The 20,659-nt window shown below is 33.6% G+C and overlaps 1 protein-coding gene across 1 annotated transcript; it reads left to right on the top strand.

Moving 5' to 3' along the window:
* The first annotated feature begins 1,887 nt into the window (after window positions 1-1,887).
* Window positions 1,888-5,221, top strand: LOC120078264. The gene is made up of 2 exons (XM_039032489.1): window positions 1,888-2,364; window positions 4,692-5,221. Exons 1-2 carry the CDS (start codon window positions 2,016-2,018, stop codon window positions 5,081-5,083), a joined length of 741 nt encoding a protein of 246 aa, XP_038888417.1. The 5' UTR covers window positions 1,888-2,015; the 3' UTR covers window positions 5,084-5,221.
* The last annotated feature ends 15,438 nt before the right edge of the window (window positions 5,222-20,659 follow it).

The raw sequence follows: 20,659 nt of genomic DNA on the forward strand, positions 1-20,659 counted from the left end.
TCTTATAAAACCTCTTTTGTATAGAATTAACCCGTTTGCATATCAAATACATGAATGATCAGGATCAGATCATTTGTAACACTTTACAATATTTGTAACATCTACGAAGTGGGCCATACTCGTAGTGACACGAAGATAAGGTACCCAGGCTTATCCATATACCACAGACCATATAGGTTATCACTTAAACATGATCCATCTGTATGTCTTCACATACATGTTTAAGTTATAATGATAACCTTGGATGTTAGTTTATTGGTTTGTGGTTAATGTAACTAAAATATCATATATTTCATAGACAAAGTGAATAAAATATAAAAAATTATTAATCACTAAAATATTTGTTCATACAAGGTTTACAAACTATAGAACCCTACGAGATTTAGGGCATCAACCCCAACAATTAGAGAAATCAGTGGTACTTAAGGAGTTAGATATAACTACTGGGGAAAACGGTAATTTTGGCTCAGCTGTACTTACGAGCAATTTATGAAGGGTCATTGGACTGTTGATTGGTTATATCCAATGGACACTAAAATATATCTATAGTAAGAAGAGTGCAACTGTCAGTCTTTAGTAGAGTGTCCGATACTGAACGGATTCTGAATAATTTAATTAAAGGGTCTAATTAATTATTCATGTACCGTTGGAGTTTCAAGCTACAGGTTCATGAGGTCCCCTCGGTAACTCAACGAGATATAATGAGAATCAATTTTTGGATTAATTTGAATTGTTCAAATTAATTGAGGGAATTAATTATATATGATATAATTAATTTAATTTAATTATATATGATATAATACTATAATGTATTTGATACATTATAATATAAAGTTTCTTAGAGAGGAAATAACTATTTGAATATGATTCAAATATTAATTATATGAATTCAATTCATATATTAAATTTAATGTAAATGTGATTTATACTAAAAGTCATTGGTGATAGAAAATTGAAACTATAGGATATATTGTATTTGATACAATATAGAAACTATAGGTTATATGTTATATGTGATATAACATATAGTTATGTATATATATGTGTATGTGTGTGTATATATGTATGTATGCATAATAATTTAGTTATTATATATATACATAGATTATATTAATTAATTAAAATTAAATTAATTATTTTTCTATTTATTAGGAGGGAAATAACTTCCTTCCCCAATTTTCTCTCCACCCACGTATTATGTGGGAGCTTCATCTACACGATTGAGCTGCCATCAGGTAAACGAAAAAAGAGTTGAAGTCTCAAGCATTCAGCCTCCCTTGACTTTTGAATTGTTCATAACTATTAATTTTAAGTAATTTATGATTGTAAATGAGAAGATCATAGTCATTTGGGACAACACCAACTATTAAACATAGAACTAAAGATTCACGGACAAAAAAGTCATGAATAAACTTGTAATTTAACAAAATAATAATGATAACAACAATATGTATTCTTGGTATCCATACAAGGCCGACATGAAAATTAAATTCAAAATTCATGAGCAAAAGTGTAACATTTCAAATCAAGGATCAAACATGGACCAAATAAGGTAGTTGCATTGGGCACACATTTAGGGATAATAATCAAGTATATAGCAACATTTTTAAAGAATTGTAAATATAACAAAGCCTATCAATGATAGACTGATAGATTCTATCAGTAATATGGTCTATTATTGATAGATCCCTCCCAACAATATATTTTATCACTGATAGATGTCGAATGAAAAATCTAAATTTTGTTATAGCTACAAATTCTTTTGTATTATGTTATATTTGTAAATACTTTGAGTTGATTGTTATATTTGCGATTACCCTATAAAAAATTAGACTAAAAACCTTTGAGACCAAAAGGTTATTTTTCCAACTTTCAAAAACACATTTCCAAAAAAAACTTACAGTAGTTTCCAAAATTTGGACAAAGTCAATACAACGATTTGACAAGTCTTCCATCTTCCTAAATCGAAATCAACGACCAAATTAAATCTTCAAAAGCTCAGATACCACACATCCATGGCTTCCAACAACTTAATCTTCTTCCTATTGCCCTCTCTTGCTCTCCTACAATCCATCTTGGCCGTCGAGTACACCGTCACCAACAACGCCAGTGGCACCCCTGGCGGCACCCGCTTCGACAACATAATCGGAGCGAATTACAGCCGGCAGACGCTGGCAGCTGCCACTACTTTAATATGGAACATTTTCAGGCAAAGTACGGCTGCGGATCGGAAGGATGTGCAGAAGATCAGCCTGTTTATTGATAAAAACTTCGAAGGAGTGGCGTTCACTACCAACGACGAGATTCATCTCGGCGCAAACTATATCTCAAGCTACAGTGGGGACTTGAAAAGGGAGATCACAGGTGCTTACTACTATCCCCAAAGCTTCAATTTTATATGATTTTCATATGTTGTGGTTTAAGATGAAATTACCGCCCCTTTACTAATTATTTCATTTTAGTTTTTAATTAATTAAATCTATAAATACCTTTATCATCTATTGTATTTTGTTGTTTCCCTCATTGATAAGCAAAAATAAAAAAACAAGAATAAATCAATATAGAGATGTACAAGGTACACCAACCTTATATTAGTTAAGTGTTGTTTGGGGCACTGAATTGAGATGGGATGTTTGGAGTTCATATGCTTGTAGGTTCATATATCCGTAAATTATATATATATATTTTGGGTGTAGAATTATTTGGTCTGAGTTCATATATCGTGTTCGGGGTGCAAATATGAGTTCATATGTCTAGAACATCTACTGTAGTTTTTTTAACTCTAAATAATTTGCTTTTATGATTACTATTTTTGCTTTAAAACTTTTTTATTCAATAATTTTACACATATTTGTTTGAATAAAATATGGATTGTAATTTTTTCTTTAATTTTTAAAGTTTTATTTATTATTTATTTATTTTATTGAACAACAATTAAGCCACTACAGTTATTGCAGAAATATAATTAAATAAAATGAGAAACCAAAGAGAAATTAAAAATTTTGATTTGAATCTCTCCCATCATCTTAATAACCAATCAAATGCCACTATATTTCCTTAACAATTTCACTTTCAATCCGATCCTCAAAGAACAAATCTCTATTTTTCACTAATTCTGGCTAGAAAATGTTCCAAGAATAAAATTTCCTGTTATATGTTACATACTTTTCAAGCATATACATACTTGTCCAAATATTCTTAACACTCATTTGATATATGAATTTAATTAAATAAAAATATATTTTACAAATTTATGTGTATAAATATTGTACATAATGCAAACAAAATACTATTATTTATATAATCAACATCTCTATTGTTACGTAATCGAAAATTAAAAAAATACAAAAAACATAAAAGAATCAACACATAGAGATATGTGGTACACTAACAGTGTGTTAGCTGCGTCCATAGGACAAAGGGAAAATGGTATTATTAGAGAGAAAATTTTCTAAATATACAAACGGTGCCTCTAGGGTTAGATAGTTTATATAGCGCACTACTCTAAGCCCTACTTGGTTGTTCGAAGTGCCAACAAACAAATTCAAAGCATTCCAACACCTATAATATACTTTAACAGTCATATAGTCTTATATAATCGGAAGTGGTTGTCGAAGTTGATTATCGAAGATGATTTTTGCTAGAGTTTGTAGTCGAAGATGGTTGTTGGAGCCCAAAGTTGGTCGCATGAAGGTGGTATTGGAGTTGGTTGCCAGAGTTTGTCGTCGAAAGTGGTTTACAAAGTCCGAAGTTGGTTGTGTGAAGGTGGCCGTCAAAGTTGATCATCAAAGATGATTTTCATTAGAGTTTGTAGTCGGAGGTGATTGCTAGAGCCCGAAGTTGGTTACATAAAGGTGGTATTGGAGTTGGTTGTTTTTAGTTTTTCGTTGGAGGTGGTTGCTGAAGTGTGGAGGTCGTGATCGGAGTTGCTCACTCGAAGGTGGTCATCGAAAGTTGATCATCAAGTGATTTTCATCGGAGTTTGTAGATGGAGCCTGAAATTGGTCATTGGATGGTATCACCAGAGTTATCATCGGAGGTGGTTGTCGGAGCACGGAATTAATCATCGAAGTTGGTTTTCAGAATTGATAGTTAAAGTTGTCATCGGATGTGGTTATTGGAGCCCGAATTTGGTTCGCAGAATGTGATAGCGATAGTCGCCGATAATGGCCAATGGGTGAAGCCATTGAAAATATTGGAAGAATGAAGAGTTAGGGTGAGTTGGTATTACCAACTCGACTCCATCAATATTTAAAGTCGATGGCCAAAATATTGAATTGATATATTATACTAAATCAACTCATGTTGGTGAGACAAATACCCTTTTAGTTATGTTTAGGAGTATAAGGAAAGAGCAATTTATTGTTAAAAAGAAATATATGATAATATTGTAAAGGTGCATAGAGTTAGAGCGTTAGATGATATATAATTAAATCTACCTTCACTTATTAGTTTATGTTTTTCAGTAAATTAGTGGTTTATACATGTCACTCCTCAAAACTCTAGGACCAAAAACGTAAATAATACGTAAAGGAATATAAATAATGCCATACCTACACTTGGTCATTTATAGCACCAAGGACTGATTGCCTTCCAAAAAAATCAAATTGCCAGAGTCTTAAATTTTATCAAATTTTAATAACGAATGATATAATCTATTTCTAATCTTTTATTCATATTCATAATTGCAGGAGTGTTGTACCATGAAATGACCAATATCTGGCAGTGGAGCGGAAACTTGGAGGCGCCGAGCGGGTTGATCGAAGGGATCGCCGATTACATACGACTGAAATCGGGATACATTCCGGGGCAGTGGGTGGAGCCGGGTGGCGGGAACAGGTGGGACGAAGGCTACGACGTGACGGCGAGATTTTTGGATTATTTAGAGGGGGTGAGAAGTGGTCTAGTGGCGGACCTGAACCGGAGGCTGAGAAATGGCTACTCCGCCGATTACTTCCGGCAGTTGTTGGGGAAGCCGGTGGATGAGCTGTGGGCTCAGTATAAGACTAAGGCCAAGTATGGGAAGCTTAATAACAAGTGCAATACTTTTGAAATTGAAGTCAATGGAGTTTTTGCCCTATAGCTATAAAGAATTAAAGTGTTTGGGATTCAAAAGTCTAACTTGCGTGTGTAATTTTTTGTTTCAATTTGAAAATTTTTCTAATGGATACTTATTCACATTATAAATTTACCTTTATAAATATTTTTAGATTTTTCATTAGTTTTAATAGGTCCATTCTTTTTTCAAAGTACGTTTAAGAGAAATACATTATGTAAAGATAATATAGAAATTTGTCCATACTATCATAGTATAAATTTTTATTTCCTAAATAATTCAGTTATTGAATTATTGCATGGAAGATCAAAATATTTTATTATAACTACCTTTTGAATTGGCTTTTTTTCTTATACTTGTTTGTTCATGTTTTACTTTGACCTTGAGTTACTAACAATACATTGATGTTTAAGTACATGATTGAGAGGGAATATGAAGTGATTAAAATCTCTTTTGTCATATTTAAAATCTCGGATTGGTGAAATCCTAAAAATTTGTGGATTGAGAGGGAATATGAAGGATAAGTCATGGTCTAAATCTCGGATTGGTGAAATCCTAAAAATTTGTGGACAAAAATTAGTAACTATGTTAATGGAATTCCTAGACCAAACAAGATGTACTTGAAGATGTGACAAGCAATTAGGTTAAGTAGACTGATTGGAAGGAGTATATCTTTGTTCAAGAAAAGGAGATTAAACGTGCGATAGTGGTCCATACAAAGCATATTCTGCTTTGATAAGAGTCAACTCTCATGTATAGTCATGATTCGATTGACAAGGAAAGATGAAGATGATACTTTGTTCGAGGCCAAGATCATGATATAAAATTGATCAAGACAATTTTCTCAATTCGTAATAAGAGACTTTTTGAAACAATCAGGGATTATGCCCAAAACAGATGACAAGCTGAATCTGATCGAAATCAATCTAATTGGAAGATCTTAGATTGGTTTCACAACATATTTGATCATCCAAAACCAGAACTAAAATATAACCATTTTTTAAGATAAAATCATTGAAAAGTATTGGAATTAAAACCTAGCTTAGAAATTAAATTGTAAAACGTAAAGATTTCTAAAACTATATATAGTTGGTACTAAAATATCATATATTATTGTCAATCCTTATGAAAACTTGGGGGAAACTATATTTTAGTTTTTTTTCTTGTGTGAGTTAGAAACACGTGTTAATTTTAGGAATAAAAAATTGGTATTTTATATATCATCCAACTATATGCTAAGATGAGAAAATCTCCAATCCCTAAAGTTATATGGTATTATGTACTCCTATGGATTGTCCATGATATAACACCCTATCTAGTTCTACTTAATCCGGGATTGTTCTAGGATGTTATGGATTATTATGTTATTTTGTAGGTTTCGAGCACTCAAGAGGTAGAATCGAGCATTTTGAATCATTCAAGATTAATTTGAAGTAATTTGGAATTAATTTGAGCATATGTGCTTCAAATGAGAAAAATTACCAAAAATGCCCTTGAACCAAGCATAACAACCTTCCATACAGTGTAGAGCTACGCTTGAAGATAGAATGTTGATAACCACCACAGGGTAATTACGCTAGCATTACGCTCTAACCTTACGCTACGAGATAATAGTCTCACATTTAATGCAGTGTAATTATGCTACCCACAGTGTAGCTACACTACGTAAATTGATGGAAAACACGTAGAAATGCACGCGCTTACCCAAATCGACTAAGAGTAACAAAACTCTCTTACGCTTCAGACTTACCTTATGCTCGAGACTTACGCTCATATCAGCGTCATTACGCTGTGATCTTAATATAAATTGAATTCTTTCCGAATTAAGTCATTATTCTTCCAATCAACCGACTTCCACGTGATTTCTATTCTCTTTTCTTCTCTTTTTGGTGAGCATGATGGATCAAAATGATTCCTTGGCGATTAATATGAATATATGGGCTAATGTAATCATTTCTAGCTTAGGTTTTAGGAATTTTCTACCTATTTGATGTATTTATGAGCTTTCGAACTAGTTATTTGTAATTGTTGGATTGAGTTTGAGTGAGAGTATAAGCAAGATCAAATTTAAGCGAGAGAGGATGGAGAATGAAAGAGAAACTGATTGATGAAATTATGGATCAAATGAAATTTTGAGAAGGTTTGGTGATGGTGTTTAGAAGAAGTAGAAGAATGAAGAGTTTAATATAGGAATCAAAAATAAAGAAAGTGATGAATACTTGGAAAGTGCTAGGATGAAAAGAAAATAATTGTAGATGAGAGAGTAATATGTTGTTGGTTTTTTCATGAGAGGGAAAGTGAGAGAGTGGGAGGGAGAAATGAGAAAGAGAGTTAAAAACAATGATAAGTAATAAAATATCAAGGGAGAGAAAAAGGAGGGTGGTGTAGAGTGAAAAAAAAAATATATGGTGCAAATCACATGTAATCTGTAATAGCAATAAGAATACCATCTATGATGAGCTCAATGCAATTACATGAAGTTATATAATAAAAAATAGTGGACCCACAACCAATTTTCATTGTAGATTTAAAGTATGTTTGGAATATATTTTTAAATGTTTAATTAAAAAAATAAGTCATTTTATAAGAAATTGAAGTATTTAACAACCACTCAAAATAGTTTTTCAAGTATATTTTAATAAGTTTTTATCAAAAGTGTTTAAATAAAAATGAAATTTTTGAAAAAATATTTTTTTTCTTAAATTAATTCGGATAGACTCTTACGTAAACAACCTCCAAAGTAATCTAGTGGTTCCAACTTCTTAAATTGTGTTATATTGAATATGTGAACCTATCCATGGGGCCTAAAAGAATTGATGGATAAAAAAAGTTTATAGTATGAATATATCCTTAGGTAGAGTGCAAACAAAATTATTTTTATTTTTATATTGGTTACTTTAGCATATTAAATGAGACAAGACTTTTCAAGCCACACGTCTTCCTATTAAATTTAATTAAATTAGGAAAAAAAAAAAAAGAGTTTTCAAACTGCCAATATTGACCCGGATTGACGTTTGACTTACAGTCAACTATAAACGCAAGTCTCTCAAAGTTATTAGAATTAAATCATTAAAAGTATGTTTGTGGAGTTGAATTGGTTATTATAATTAGTTGTTACTATAATTTATGGGTTATAATAGTTGTAGATTAACAGAATTATTATGTGTTAGTAAGTTATCGATCGAAAACGGTAATTAAATGACTATCAAAATATGAGTTATTTTTCACATAATATTTAGTCAAGAATGTCTTGCTAAAAAGGAGTATTTGATTGCCCCTCGATAGTATTTATTCTGACTCACTATAGTATGGTTGCAAAAAATAATAAAATTTGGGTACATTATTAATTTGCTAAAATTTGATTGGATTTAAAAGCAATTCACTAATAGAATTTGTTTATATTTTTTAGAATGACTAGCTCATTAATTCAGTTATTGGCTTCTAATAAACTTATTGAAGTAATTATGCTACATGAAAATCAAATCTAAATACGATGCTGGTGATAGATGATCTGGGGTTCGTTTTAACTAAGGAATGTCCTCTAAACCCTAGCTTAAACGCAAATCGAACTGTTCGAGAAACATATGACAAGTGGATAAAGGAAAATGAAAAAGCATGAGCCTATATTCTTGTCAGCATATATGATGTCTTGGCTAAAAAACACGATCGCATGCATACCGCTAAAGAGATTATCAAATCTCTACGGGAGATATTTGGACAGTTGTCCTTCTCCTTTAGACATGATGCCATCAAATACGTTTACAACTGCCGTATGAAAGAAATGGCATCTGTTAGAGAACATGTCTTGGACATGATGGTCCATTTCAATGTGGCAGAAGTAAATGGAGCTGTCATAGACGAGAAAAGTGTTGAACCTGAAACCCACTTGTGATTTTCTGCAAAAGCATATTTTAAAACTAAAATTAAATGTAATTAGAGTGCTTATTGATTCTATTTGCTTCCGTTGCATGCTTGTATATCTTATCAATTGATATCTGTGATTTAAGCACTCAATTAGTGTTAATTTGAGTTTTGCTGGGTGAATTTATAATATTACATGTTTTGGACTGATATGGATGACTTTCTAGCTTTGACATTAGATTTCTCTTTGATTTCCAAGTTAAATTTGTAATTGGATCTTGATTCATGAGCTTATATGTGTACTCTAGAGTCTGTAATTTATTTGGAATCATTAGAATTAGGTTGTAATTTGGTGTTTGAAGCAAGCGAGGTCATGGAGCAACTTTTGGAGAATAGCCTACTGCCCAGGCAGCGTTGCAATGTTACCCTTGGGCGTTGCAGTGTTGTGCTTGACACAATCTGCAGCGTTACAACGCTGGGATGAGTGTTGCAATGCTTCTCATATTGCTGAGTGAGAGCGACACCAAAATCAATGAGTTTTCTATCGAGGAGCGAGTTTCAACCGATCGAGCATCGAGAAATGAGTTTGAACCAACTGAGCAGCAAGCATCGAGTTCTAAACCGGTTTGACCAAGTGAGGACGAGCAAGTTTGGCCGGTTGGACCGATTTTCTTCAGGTCCTGTTCGGTTTGGCCTTAAGTGGTTTTTGGCTAGTTCGGATCAGGCTCTTCTGGTCTGGTTCACCTTCATTCCAGTCTGGTTTAACATTTCTTAGACTGATTCAACATTTTTAGAAGTTTTGGAGGTCCGATTCAAGCAGTTCGGGTCTGAATTGAGTCGGTTCGAGCGGTTCTACACCAATTTGAAGTTGTTGTTGGACTTGTTTTGTATAAGTAAGTTATTTCTACTTGCTTAGGATGATAAAGTTGAATCATATCAGTATTATTTAAATAATTATGCATGTGATGTACGTTGTATTTAAATTTAAACATGTTTGTGCATATAATATGCCATTAATCCCACCATAAGAAGCATGTTACATGCATTATATATATGTTATAAATTGTTATTATGTATAGAATGCATGTTTAGGGTTTCAGTTATTTAATATAACTGTTATATTAAATTGGAATGCCTTTGATGTACATTGTAGATATAATAGCATGTCTAATTTTTATAAGTTATTATGAAATTGAATTAGACATTAAAATCTATAACAAAGATAAGCTGCATGCTCAGGTTAATCACATGTTTTAATAAGTTAAAATAGGTCGACATCTTGTAAAATATGGTTACAAACTCAATCGATATATAATCCGGTCTAAGGCTGGAGGTATTTAAGTTGACGGTCTACGAAACATCTCCTACCTGGGGATTATGGTCGAATAATTGAGCATTGTTATCCAACTTTAAAATCACATGAGCGGTTTGAGGTAATAAAACGGTTTATCACCTAGACATTGTAAGTTTAAATTCATTTATAAGTGTTATATTTGGATAAACCACATAGACTTAGGGTTTTTTTATTAGCCGAAATGAACCAAAGTATAAATATACCCAAATTAATAGTAGAACACTTAAGTGGGAGTTTAATAACTTATATGATAAAGTTATTAGACCACTTCAATGGGAGGTTAATAACATATACGATATGTTATTTTTAGTTGTTGCGTCCCTAAGAGTTCACAATCGAGGTTCATGTGATACTTCGTATCGATTATACCTCGACTGCTCCATTCGGAAAGTATTTGCATAAATCAAGATTTGGGTGAATAAGGGGAAGTTGTTCAAATATAAAATCAAATATAAGATATATTGATTTCAACTTTCATGTCCCTACAAAATTCCACTGTGAGATCCATACAACTCTTTGTGTCGATTATACCTCGACTAGTCCATTCTAAAAGTGTTTGTATGGTTCAAGAGCAAGGTGAATGAGGGAAGTATTTCATAGTAAGTGGGTGAAGGATATATATCAATGTGTCCTGCAGTCTTTTCTATTAGTTTAGACCGTGAGATTCCTATGTTGCGCTTGTTGGTTTACTTTAGGTGGCCCTTGCTAGTCGTTTAACAACGGCTATTCCCTTAAAGGGTTGTAACGAAGGATTTGGAACAAATGAAACTCTAGAAATGGATAGGATTTCTTAGTTTCATTCCCAACCTTGACTATCCATTTCGGTAGCATCGTTGGGGCCGATCTCTGAGGTCTGAAAGCAGAGGGTTACACTTACAGAATTACTAAAGAGTTAGTAATTTCTAACCGAAAACGGTAACTAAACAACATAGGAATAAGAGTTATTCTGGAGATAGTGTTTGGTCAAAATTGTTTTGCTTTAGTGAAAGAGTATTTGACTGCCCCTCAGTAGCACTTATTCTGACTCACTATAGTATCGTTGTAAATAAATAATGATTATGGGTACATTATTACTTGTTTTGCTAAAACTTGATTTTGGATTTAGATGTAATTTTTCTAAATTAGAATTTGTTTAAATTTTTCAGCATGTCAAATTCTTCTAGAATACTCACTTCCAAATTAGTTAACGATAAAATCAAATCAACGTACAAATTACTAGAAGTTGATGATGCTAAAAGAGTTTTAATAGAGGATTGTCTCCTATCTCCCAATTCATCTAAAGTTTTAAACGATATAGATTAGAATGCAAAATATGAACAACAAGATAAATATGATTTACTTGTTATCGAAACATATTTAGTGAAAAACGATAAAACCTGGATAATAGATTCAAGTGTCGTTAATCATATTTATACTCTCTCACAGGAAACAAGTTCCTGGAGATAATTGACAGAAGGCGAAACAACCTTTAAGGTAGGGATTAGGGAGGTTATTTCAGTTAAAGCAGTGGGAGATTGAAGTTATTTATAGGAGATAAATACATTTTACTTAAAAATGTTTATTACATTCCTTCTATGAAAAGAAATTTAATATCTATCTCTTGTTTGCTGGAACAAAACTATAAAGTTTCTTTAAAAAATGATCAAGTGTTTATTACTTCAAAGAATATCAAATTTTGTTTTGCAAAAATAGAAAATAACTTGTATTTGTTAAAACCGACTGAGATAAAGGTCGTTTTGAACATAGAGATGTTTAAAACATTTGAAACTTATAATAAGAAAAGGAAAGTCTCTCCAAATGCCTATCTTTGGCACTAAAGACTGGGTCACATAAATCTCAACAGGATTGAGAGATTGATTAAGAACGGTCATCTAAATAAATTAGAAGACAGTTCATCATCGCCATGTGAATCCTGTCTTGAGGGTAAAATGACTAAAAGATCTTTTTCTTGAAAATTTCTTAAAGCTAAAGAACCCTTAGAAATTGTACATTTAGATCTTTGTCGTCCTATGAATGTTAGAGCTAGAGGAAGGTATGAATATCTCATCAGTTTCGTTGATGACTATTCAAGGTATGGGCATATTTACCTAATACATCAAAAGTTCGAAGAGTATAAGGCTGAGGTTGAGAACCAATTAGGTAAAAAGCTTAAAGCACTTCGATCAGATCGAAGTGGTGAATATGTGAACTTGGAATTCCAAAACTATTTGATGGAACAGGAATCTAGTCTCAACTCACAGTCCCTGGCACACCTCAGCAAAACGGTGTGGCAGAAAGGAGAAACAGAACCTTGTTGGACATGGTTCGTTCCATGATGAGTTATGCCCAGTTATTAAGTTCTTTTTGGGGTTATGCAGTTCAGATTGCAGTGTATATTTTGAACATGGTACCTTCAAAAAGTGTTTCTGAAACACCTTACGAGCTTTGAAGAGGACGTAAAGGAAGTTTACATCACTTCAGAATCTGGGTGCCCAGCACACGTATTGGTGCAAAATCCTAAAAAGTTGGAACGTCGTTCAAAAGTATGCCTATTTGTAGGCTACCCCTTTTATGATCCTCAGGAAGACAAGATATTTGTATCAACAAATGCAACTTTCCTGGAGGAGGACCACATAAAGAATCATCAACCTCGCAGTAATTTAGTAATAGAAGAAATCTTCAGAGAAATGACAAATACATCAACAAAAGTTGTTGACAGAGAAGGTCCATCAACAAGAGTTGTTGATGAAGCTAGTACTTTGCATCCTTCTCACGAGTTGAGAATACCTCGTTGTAGTAGGAGGGTTGTGCAACGGCCTGACCGGTACATGGGTTTAACTGAAATTCAAGTCATCATACCAGATGATGGCTTAGAGGATTCATTGACTTTCAAAAAACATTGATTGATAAGGACAAAGACCAATGGGTTAAGGCCATGGACCTTGAAATGGAGTCTATGTACTTCAATTCTGTTTGGAATCTTATAGATAAACCTAAAGGGGTAAAACCCATCGGTTGCAAATGGATTTACAAGAAAAATGAGACCAAGTTGGTAAAGTATAAACCTACAAATCAAGACTTGTGGCAAAAGGCTTTACTCAAAGAGAGATGATAGACTATGAAGAAACCTTCTCTCTGGTTGCCATGATTAAGTCGATTAGAATACTCTTGTCCATAGCTGCATTTTATGATTATGAAATATGGAAAATGGATATCAAGACAGCCTTCTTGAATGGCTATCTTGAAAAGAGTATCTATATGTCTCAATCAGAAGGGTTTATTGAATGGGGTCAAGAATAAAAGGTTTATAAGCTTAATCGATTCATTTGTGGGTTGAAGCAAGCATCTAAATCCTAGAATATGAGATTTGACATTGCGATTAAATCTTATAGCTTTGAACAAAATATTAATAAACCTCGTGTTTACAAGAAAATCGTTAACAAAACTGTCGCTTTTTTGGTGTTGTATGTTCATGATATTCTACTCATTGGAAATGAAGTAGAATTTCTAGTTGACGTTAAGAGATGGTTGGCTACACAATTTCAAATGAAAGATTTGGGAGAAGCAGAATACGTTCTCGGGATCCAAATAGTTCGGAACCGCAAAAACAGAACTTTAACATTATCTTAAGTATCTTAAATAGACAAGATGTTGTCAAGATATAAAATGCAAAATTCCAAGAAAGGAACATCGCCTTTCAAACATAGAATTCATATGTCAAAGGAACAAAGTCCTAAGACACTTCAAGAGATCGAGGTTATGAAATGAATTCTATATGCATCAGCAGTAGGGAGTTCAATGTATGTTATATTGTGTACTCGTCCTGATTTATACTATGTAGTTGGAATAGTTAGCAGATTTCAGTCCAATCCTGGATATGATCATTGGACTGTCATTAAGAACATTCTCAAGTATCTTCGGAGAACGAGAAATTATATACTCGTGTATGGTGCTAAGGATCTGATCCTTACTGGATACACTAATTTTGACTTCCAGATCGATATAAATTCGAGGAAATTAACTTCGAGGACAGTATTCACTCTGAATGGAGGAGCAGTAATATGGAGAAGTATCAAGCAAAGTTGTATTGCTGACTCCACAATGGAAGCTGAGTATGTAGCTGCAAGTGAAGCAGCAAAAGAAGCAATATGGCTTAGAAAGTTCTTGATGGATTTGGAAGTAGTTCCAAATATGCACCTGCCCGTCACCCTCTATTGTGATAATAGTGGAGCAGTTGCAAATTCAAAGGAACCTCGAAGCCATAAACGTGGAAAGCACATTGAGCAAAAATACCATCTCTTTAGAGAGATTGTACACAAATGAGACATGATCATCATGCAGATAGCCTCACAAGACAACTTAGCTGATCCATTTACGAAGGCCCTCTCAGTTAAAGTGTTTGAGGGTCACCTAGTAGGACTAGGTCTACGAGATATTTGTAACTAGGGCAAGTGGGAGATTTTATGGGTATCTGATGCCCTAGTTTATTGTATTTATTTTTTTTATTCTCTCAGTGCAACTCAACATTGTATATATTTGTATATATTGATCCACTGGAGTTTCAGTCCATGTGGGAGTATTATTGGATTATGTGTCTTAAAACTAACAGTTTGTAAAGTTAAACACACTCTATTATTAATAAAGATGTTATTGAATATTTCTTCAATAAAGTTGTTATTGAATTTTTAAATTGCATTCGTAAAGTCTAAGTCCAATAAACTAAAATTCTTGGCTATTATATGAATACTTGAACTTTATGTAGAGACATAAAGATGGATCAAGTTCGAGTAAATAGCCAAAATGGTCTATAGTATATAAATAAGATTGGGTGCCTTATTATGGTAACACTATTGGATGCGACCTACTCTGTATCGGTTACAAGTTATTGTGCTACAAACAAAGTGATCCTGATTTGTTCATGTTTTGACATGAGGAGTAGGGGCGTCCTATGCAATGAGTTTGCATAAGATCAGACAAAGAAATAAGTCACTCTTACTTTATAATGTTATTTATTGTTTAAGGTTGATTATTTCGCTTAGATGACCTAGATAACTCGATCTTAATCCTGAGCTAACTATGAACTTCTGTTTATTCGGGATTATCCTTATATTTGCATAGATGAGGGTTGGCTCAACAGCGCCGGCTCAATAAGCCTCCCATTTTAGGGGTAAATCTGGGTAGATAGCTAGAGACATAGGGTGCAAGATGGAATTCACGCCTACTTGATTTAGGGATACCAGAAAGGTTGTTCTCTTAAGTACTAAATCCAGGTCTTGAACTAGAGGCCCTACCCTCTCATTGGCCCAAGAAGGATTCAGTTTAGTAATTGGATCATGAACCAATTGTTCATTAGAGGATCAGTAGGAACTTAAGGAGTAAGACATAATATCCAGAATAAAATAGCACATTGACTCAGCCGTTATTATGAACAACCTGTGAAGAGTCGATTTACTTGTTATGGATATATCATGTGGACACAAATATATCTATAGTGAGGAGAGTGCAACTATCAAGCTATGGTGGTGTGACTTGATGGTTAACGAATACCGATTAATTTGGTCCAAAGAGTTTTAGCCAATTAATCTTAAATCGTTGGAGCTCATGATCTATAGGTCTATAAGGTTTCTCTACATGAACATCTTGAATTAATAAATTAAGTGAACTTGGAATGATATCAATTTGGATTGTACAAATTGAATTTCAATTTGAAAATGCTCAAATTGAAATTAGGGTTTGAGTTTGAATAAGTTCTAATTCAAATTAGGGTTTGTATAATTATATTCGATATAATTAAACAATTAATTTGTTGAAATTAAACAAAATTGGAGAGTTTAAAATTTAAATATTAATTACATGGATAGGATTCATGTTTACAATTAGGTATATGATTAATTTAATATTTTATATTAAATTATTTAATTAATTAAAAATCAAATTGATTTCCAATTTTAAATTCAATTTGAGAAATTGAATATTGAAAAATTGAATTTGATTAATTATAAAATTAAATCAAATTGGATTTGATTAATTTGGAATTAATTGAAAAATTGGAAATTTTTAAGAATTTGATTTTAAGTGGGAATTTCCCACTCTCTTCCAAGTAGGGGGTGTCTCCTTCACTTCAATCCACAAATCCTACTTGAGATTGCAACTTGGAGTTGGCATGAAGATGCTTGTTAAATGCTTACATGGGAGAAGTGGATAAAAACTCCTGAATTTCGAGTTTTGGAGGATAATTGAGCTGTGTGCATTCATCTTCTTCTCCCTCTCAAGAACCTAGAAAATAACTTCACAAATTCACTCAAATTTGAGTTCCATCACTCAAATTCAAGGCTGATAATAGTAGAGAAGATCTCTTTGTGGTTCACTAACGATTTGAAGTTGAATTAACATGAAGTGCAGCTTGGATTAGGGAGAATTCATCAAAGGTATGTTCAACCTGGAACCCACTTGTGATTTTTTACAAAAGCATGTTTTAAAACTCAACTTAAATTTAATTAGAGTGCTTATTGATTCTATTTGCTTCTGTTGCATGCTTATATATCCTATCAAAAAGTCAGGTCATTTTTTATTCTAGAGTCTCTTCCAAAGAGCTTTTTACAATTTTGTACCAATGCAATGATGAACAAAATAGAATTCAACTTGACCACTATTCTCAATGAGCTATAGAATTTTCTGTCCATCTTGAAAACTAAGGGACAAGAAGCAGAGGTAAATGCTGACATTGTACATAAAAGAGGATCGTCCTCTAAGATAAAGTCTATCTCTGCTTTTTCATCCAAGAATAAAAGTATTTCGGTGAAAAAGAGTAAAGGAAAAAAGAAGGCTTCTACTGGCCGCAAAGGCAAGGCCAAAGCTGCAGATAAAGAAAAATGTTTCTACGGCAACGAATACGGGCACTTAAAGAGAAACTTTCCAAAGTACCTTGCAGAAAAGAAAGCAGAGAAAGCAAAACAAGGAAATTAGTTCCTGAAGATTGCTTGCAGAAGAAGAGATAATTCTCAAGTTGTGAACAAGGGAGACTATCTCATAAAAACCAGTAGGAGTTCTTGAAGATGTTATCAGAAGATAGACCTATGTACTTTTGTTAATGTAATAAAAGGTTTTGTATCTATTTTTTGTGAAGAACAAGTTGTATAGAAATATCGTTTTGTCATAAATGAAATGTTCATTAACAAAAGAAGTATTTTATTGTTCTTTTATAAAACAACTTCTATGTTAAAACCAACCAAAGTAAGGGATGTTTTAAATATTTAGATATTTAAATAGCTAACAAATAAAAGGAAACAGATTTTTCAAGTACTTATCTTTGAAAAATAAAAATTTGGCCACATAAGTCTTAATAGGATTAAGTAGAAGGTTAAAAATGGTCATCTAAATAAGTTAGAAGACAACTTTTTAACACTATATGTGTCTTATCTTGGAGATAAGATGACTAAAAAACTTGATGCGTGGAAAATGGAGAGTAAATATGCGTGCATCTTATGATATTCGTTGATCTCCATGTGTCGATGGTCATGCGTTGGACTAAGAAATATACAATATACGCTTAAGAATATATGTGATGACCATGTGTTCCTGCCACAAGTTTTTTTGTTCTCTCACCAAGTATAACGAGATCACAAGTTTCTCGAGGTGATCTGAGGTCGAACTCAGGGACTTGTAACTAAATGTTGCAAAGTAATGTGTTTGCGGCGATGAATAAAAGAATAATGAAGTTAAAGGACTATGCGTTACTCCTACTCCTAACTAAACAGATTGATCAACGAAAGTATCGCTGTGAGAGTTGGTAGAAACGCGGCAACTGTTAACGTGTAATAAGATGCATAGAAAATAGATAAAATGGTGGAGGGGATAAATTCACCGCATCACTAAGCTTGATCACAAGGGTAATCCCAACAGTACAAGTTATGCGAACATGCTATACACAAAAATACGCATGCGATGAATATGCAAAAATGTCGATAGAACTTACGTCTAAGTTTCTATTCTTGCTTATGCAATCTAACACACATAAGACAAGGTGACCGCATACCACTATATCCTATTTCTAGGGTGCATGCGATGTGTAAATAGCAAATAGTACTTATTCCTAAGTTTCTACTCTTACTTATGCGATTCAATCTGGCTCTCCCAAGCATAGATTTTGTCTTTAGACTACTCTCTCAAGTATGTTCAAATGATGAATGATGCACTCATAAGACAAGATGATCACATATAGCATGGTTGAATATAAGATTATTCCTATCCCTAGGAACACTACTTACTTTGCTCAGTGAGTTCCACTACTTACCTTCTCGGGCAGCTAGTTGCCGCAGATCAGCTAGACAAGCATTGCGACCGCTCATAGACAAGCATTGCTACAGTCTCACACTAAGCAAAGAGGATTTACTCACTATACTCACGCAACGCACACCTCTTGGTGGTTTGCTACATGCTTCATATGTCTATACCGCATGATTGAGTATGTGATACTCTTGCAATCTTACTTAGTTCGTTGTAATGAAAGTAAGGGATGATAAAGAAGAAGTTAATGAAGATGGAGTCGAAGGAAATAAAGAGATGCATTGATTACAAAATGTATTGATGTCTTAAGCCAAAATGTAATACAATGTAGAGATAAGAAGAGAGGTGTAGGGCTAGATGTAGGCAATCTCTTGCTTCCATCAGATGTGTGTCAAGGCTGCCGGTGGTGCCATAGATGGGCGATGAAGTAGTCTCTCCCTAGATCTATCTCCAGCAAAGCTCCAGTCGTCACTCGGAATGGGTGAAGGAATGAAGAACTCTCACAGAATGTCTTCTCACGCTCTCATCTATGATCACAAGGATCTGCCTTAAGGCGGAAGCTCGGATACTTTGAATTTAGGCTCTAAGGCTCTATTTATAGAGCTCAATCACCGACAATATTAATGGTCCCACTCTGAATCTCTGTCATTAACGATGTGATGGTCCAATTCTGAACCTCTGCCACTATCATCTTTTCGGTGCTCCCAAGATATGCGTTCATGCTTGTTTTTATCGGCGTACCGTCGCATTCCACCAACCTTGTGATCACCTTTCTATCATGATTATTACTCTGTAGCCGCAACCTCCATGCGATGAACGCATGCGATTTATAGCCGCAACACCCATGCGATGAACGTATGCGATCACCTTTGTGATGGTCTTGGATTCACTGCATGCGACCAATTTCTGCGATAGCTACAAAAATAGATTTTCAGTGTTGATTGACACAAGCTTATTTTTCACATAAATTTTTAGTATAATCACTGCATATTCTACTTGTTAGCCCTCATAATTCTAAATAAAAGGCTACAATAACGTGTATTTCTACCAGCTATCAATGACCAAAAGATTTTTTATAAGAAAAAGTCTTAAAAGAGCCAAAGAACCTTTAAAGCTCGAACATTCAGACCTTTATAGTTCGATGAGTGTCTTGGTACAAGGAAGATATGAATATTTTATCAATTTTAAGGATAATTATTCAAAGTACAGTAATATTTACCTAAATCATAAGTTTCAAACACATGAAATGTTCAAGATGTATAAAAACTTGTTAGGCAAAACTTATTAGACACATCGATCAGATTAAGGTGGAGAGTACAGAAAATCTGAGATTTCCAGGACTATTTGATAGAACTTGGAATCCAGTAAGAACTCTCTACACCTTGTGCCTCGGCAGAACGGTGTATCAGGAAAAAACATAACTTTGTTAAACATGGTTCAGTTGTTAGATAATTTTTTTGCGTAGTTGCCAAATTTTTTTTGGGGATATACAGTAGTGACTATTATATACTCTTTTGAGCATCATTCAATTAAAGGAGTTTCTAAAATTCCATATGAGATGTGTAGATATCATAAAGGTTGTTTATGACCAGTAAAGGATGTTTACATATTTCTGAAATTGGAAAAACACCGACACATAATGAAAATGGGAATAAGGTGAGCCTAACTTCTTCAGGAGTAATATTGGGGAATACGAATGCGTTGCAGATTTTGATGAAACTTCTCAAGTGAGCATGTGGGTCTTCATTGTGTCTCCTTCCAAATTATCCAGCTGTCCGAATCATTTGAAGCCTGATAGGTTTCATCGGAAACCTAGAACCATCTAGTATTGGGTACATAATTCTTGGTGAGAAATCATATAGAATTGGCGAAGCATAGTCCCTAATGGGTCTATTTCGATCATTAGCTAGAAGAAAGGGGTTGGCAAGAGCATTTACATCATCATTGATTACTGCATTTGGCTCTTCTGAATTATTTTGTTGATTCGCCATCTTTTGAGTCTTGTTGGTTTGTCTTCTTTTCCTATTTTCTTTTTATCTTCTGTGAAAGGTCCTCTCGATCTCTAGTCGTATACTAGCTCAGGTATTGATCCTTCGCTCATAAAATGTTTGTACCACTTTCCC

This window comes from Benincasa hispida, chromosome 5, assembly GCF_009727055.1.
Source record: "Benincasa hispida cultivar B227 chromosome 5, ASM972705v1, whole genome shotgun sequence".
In the NCBI taxonomy this organism is placed as follows: domain Eukaryota; kingdom Viridiplantae; phylum Streptophyta; class Magnoliopsida; order Cucurbitales; family Cucurbitaceae; genus Benincasa; species Benincasa hispida.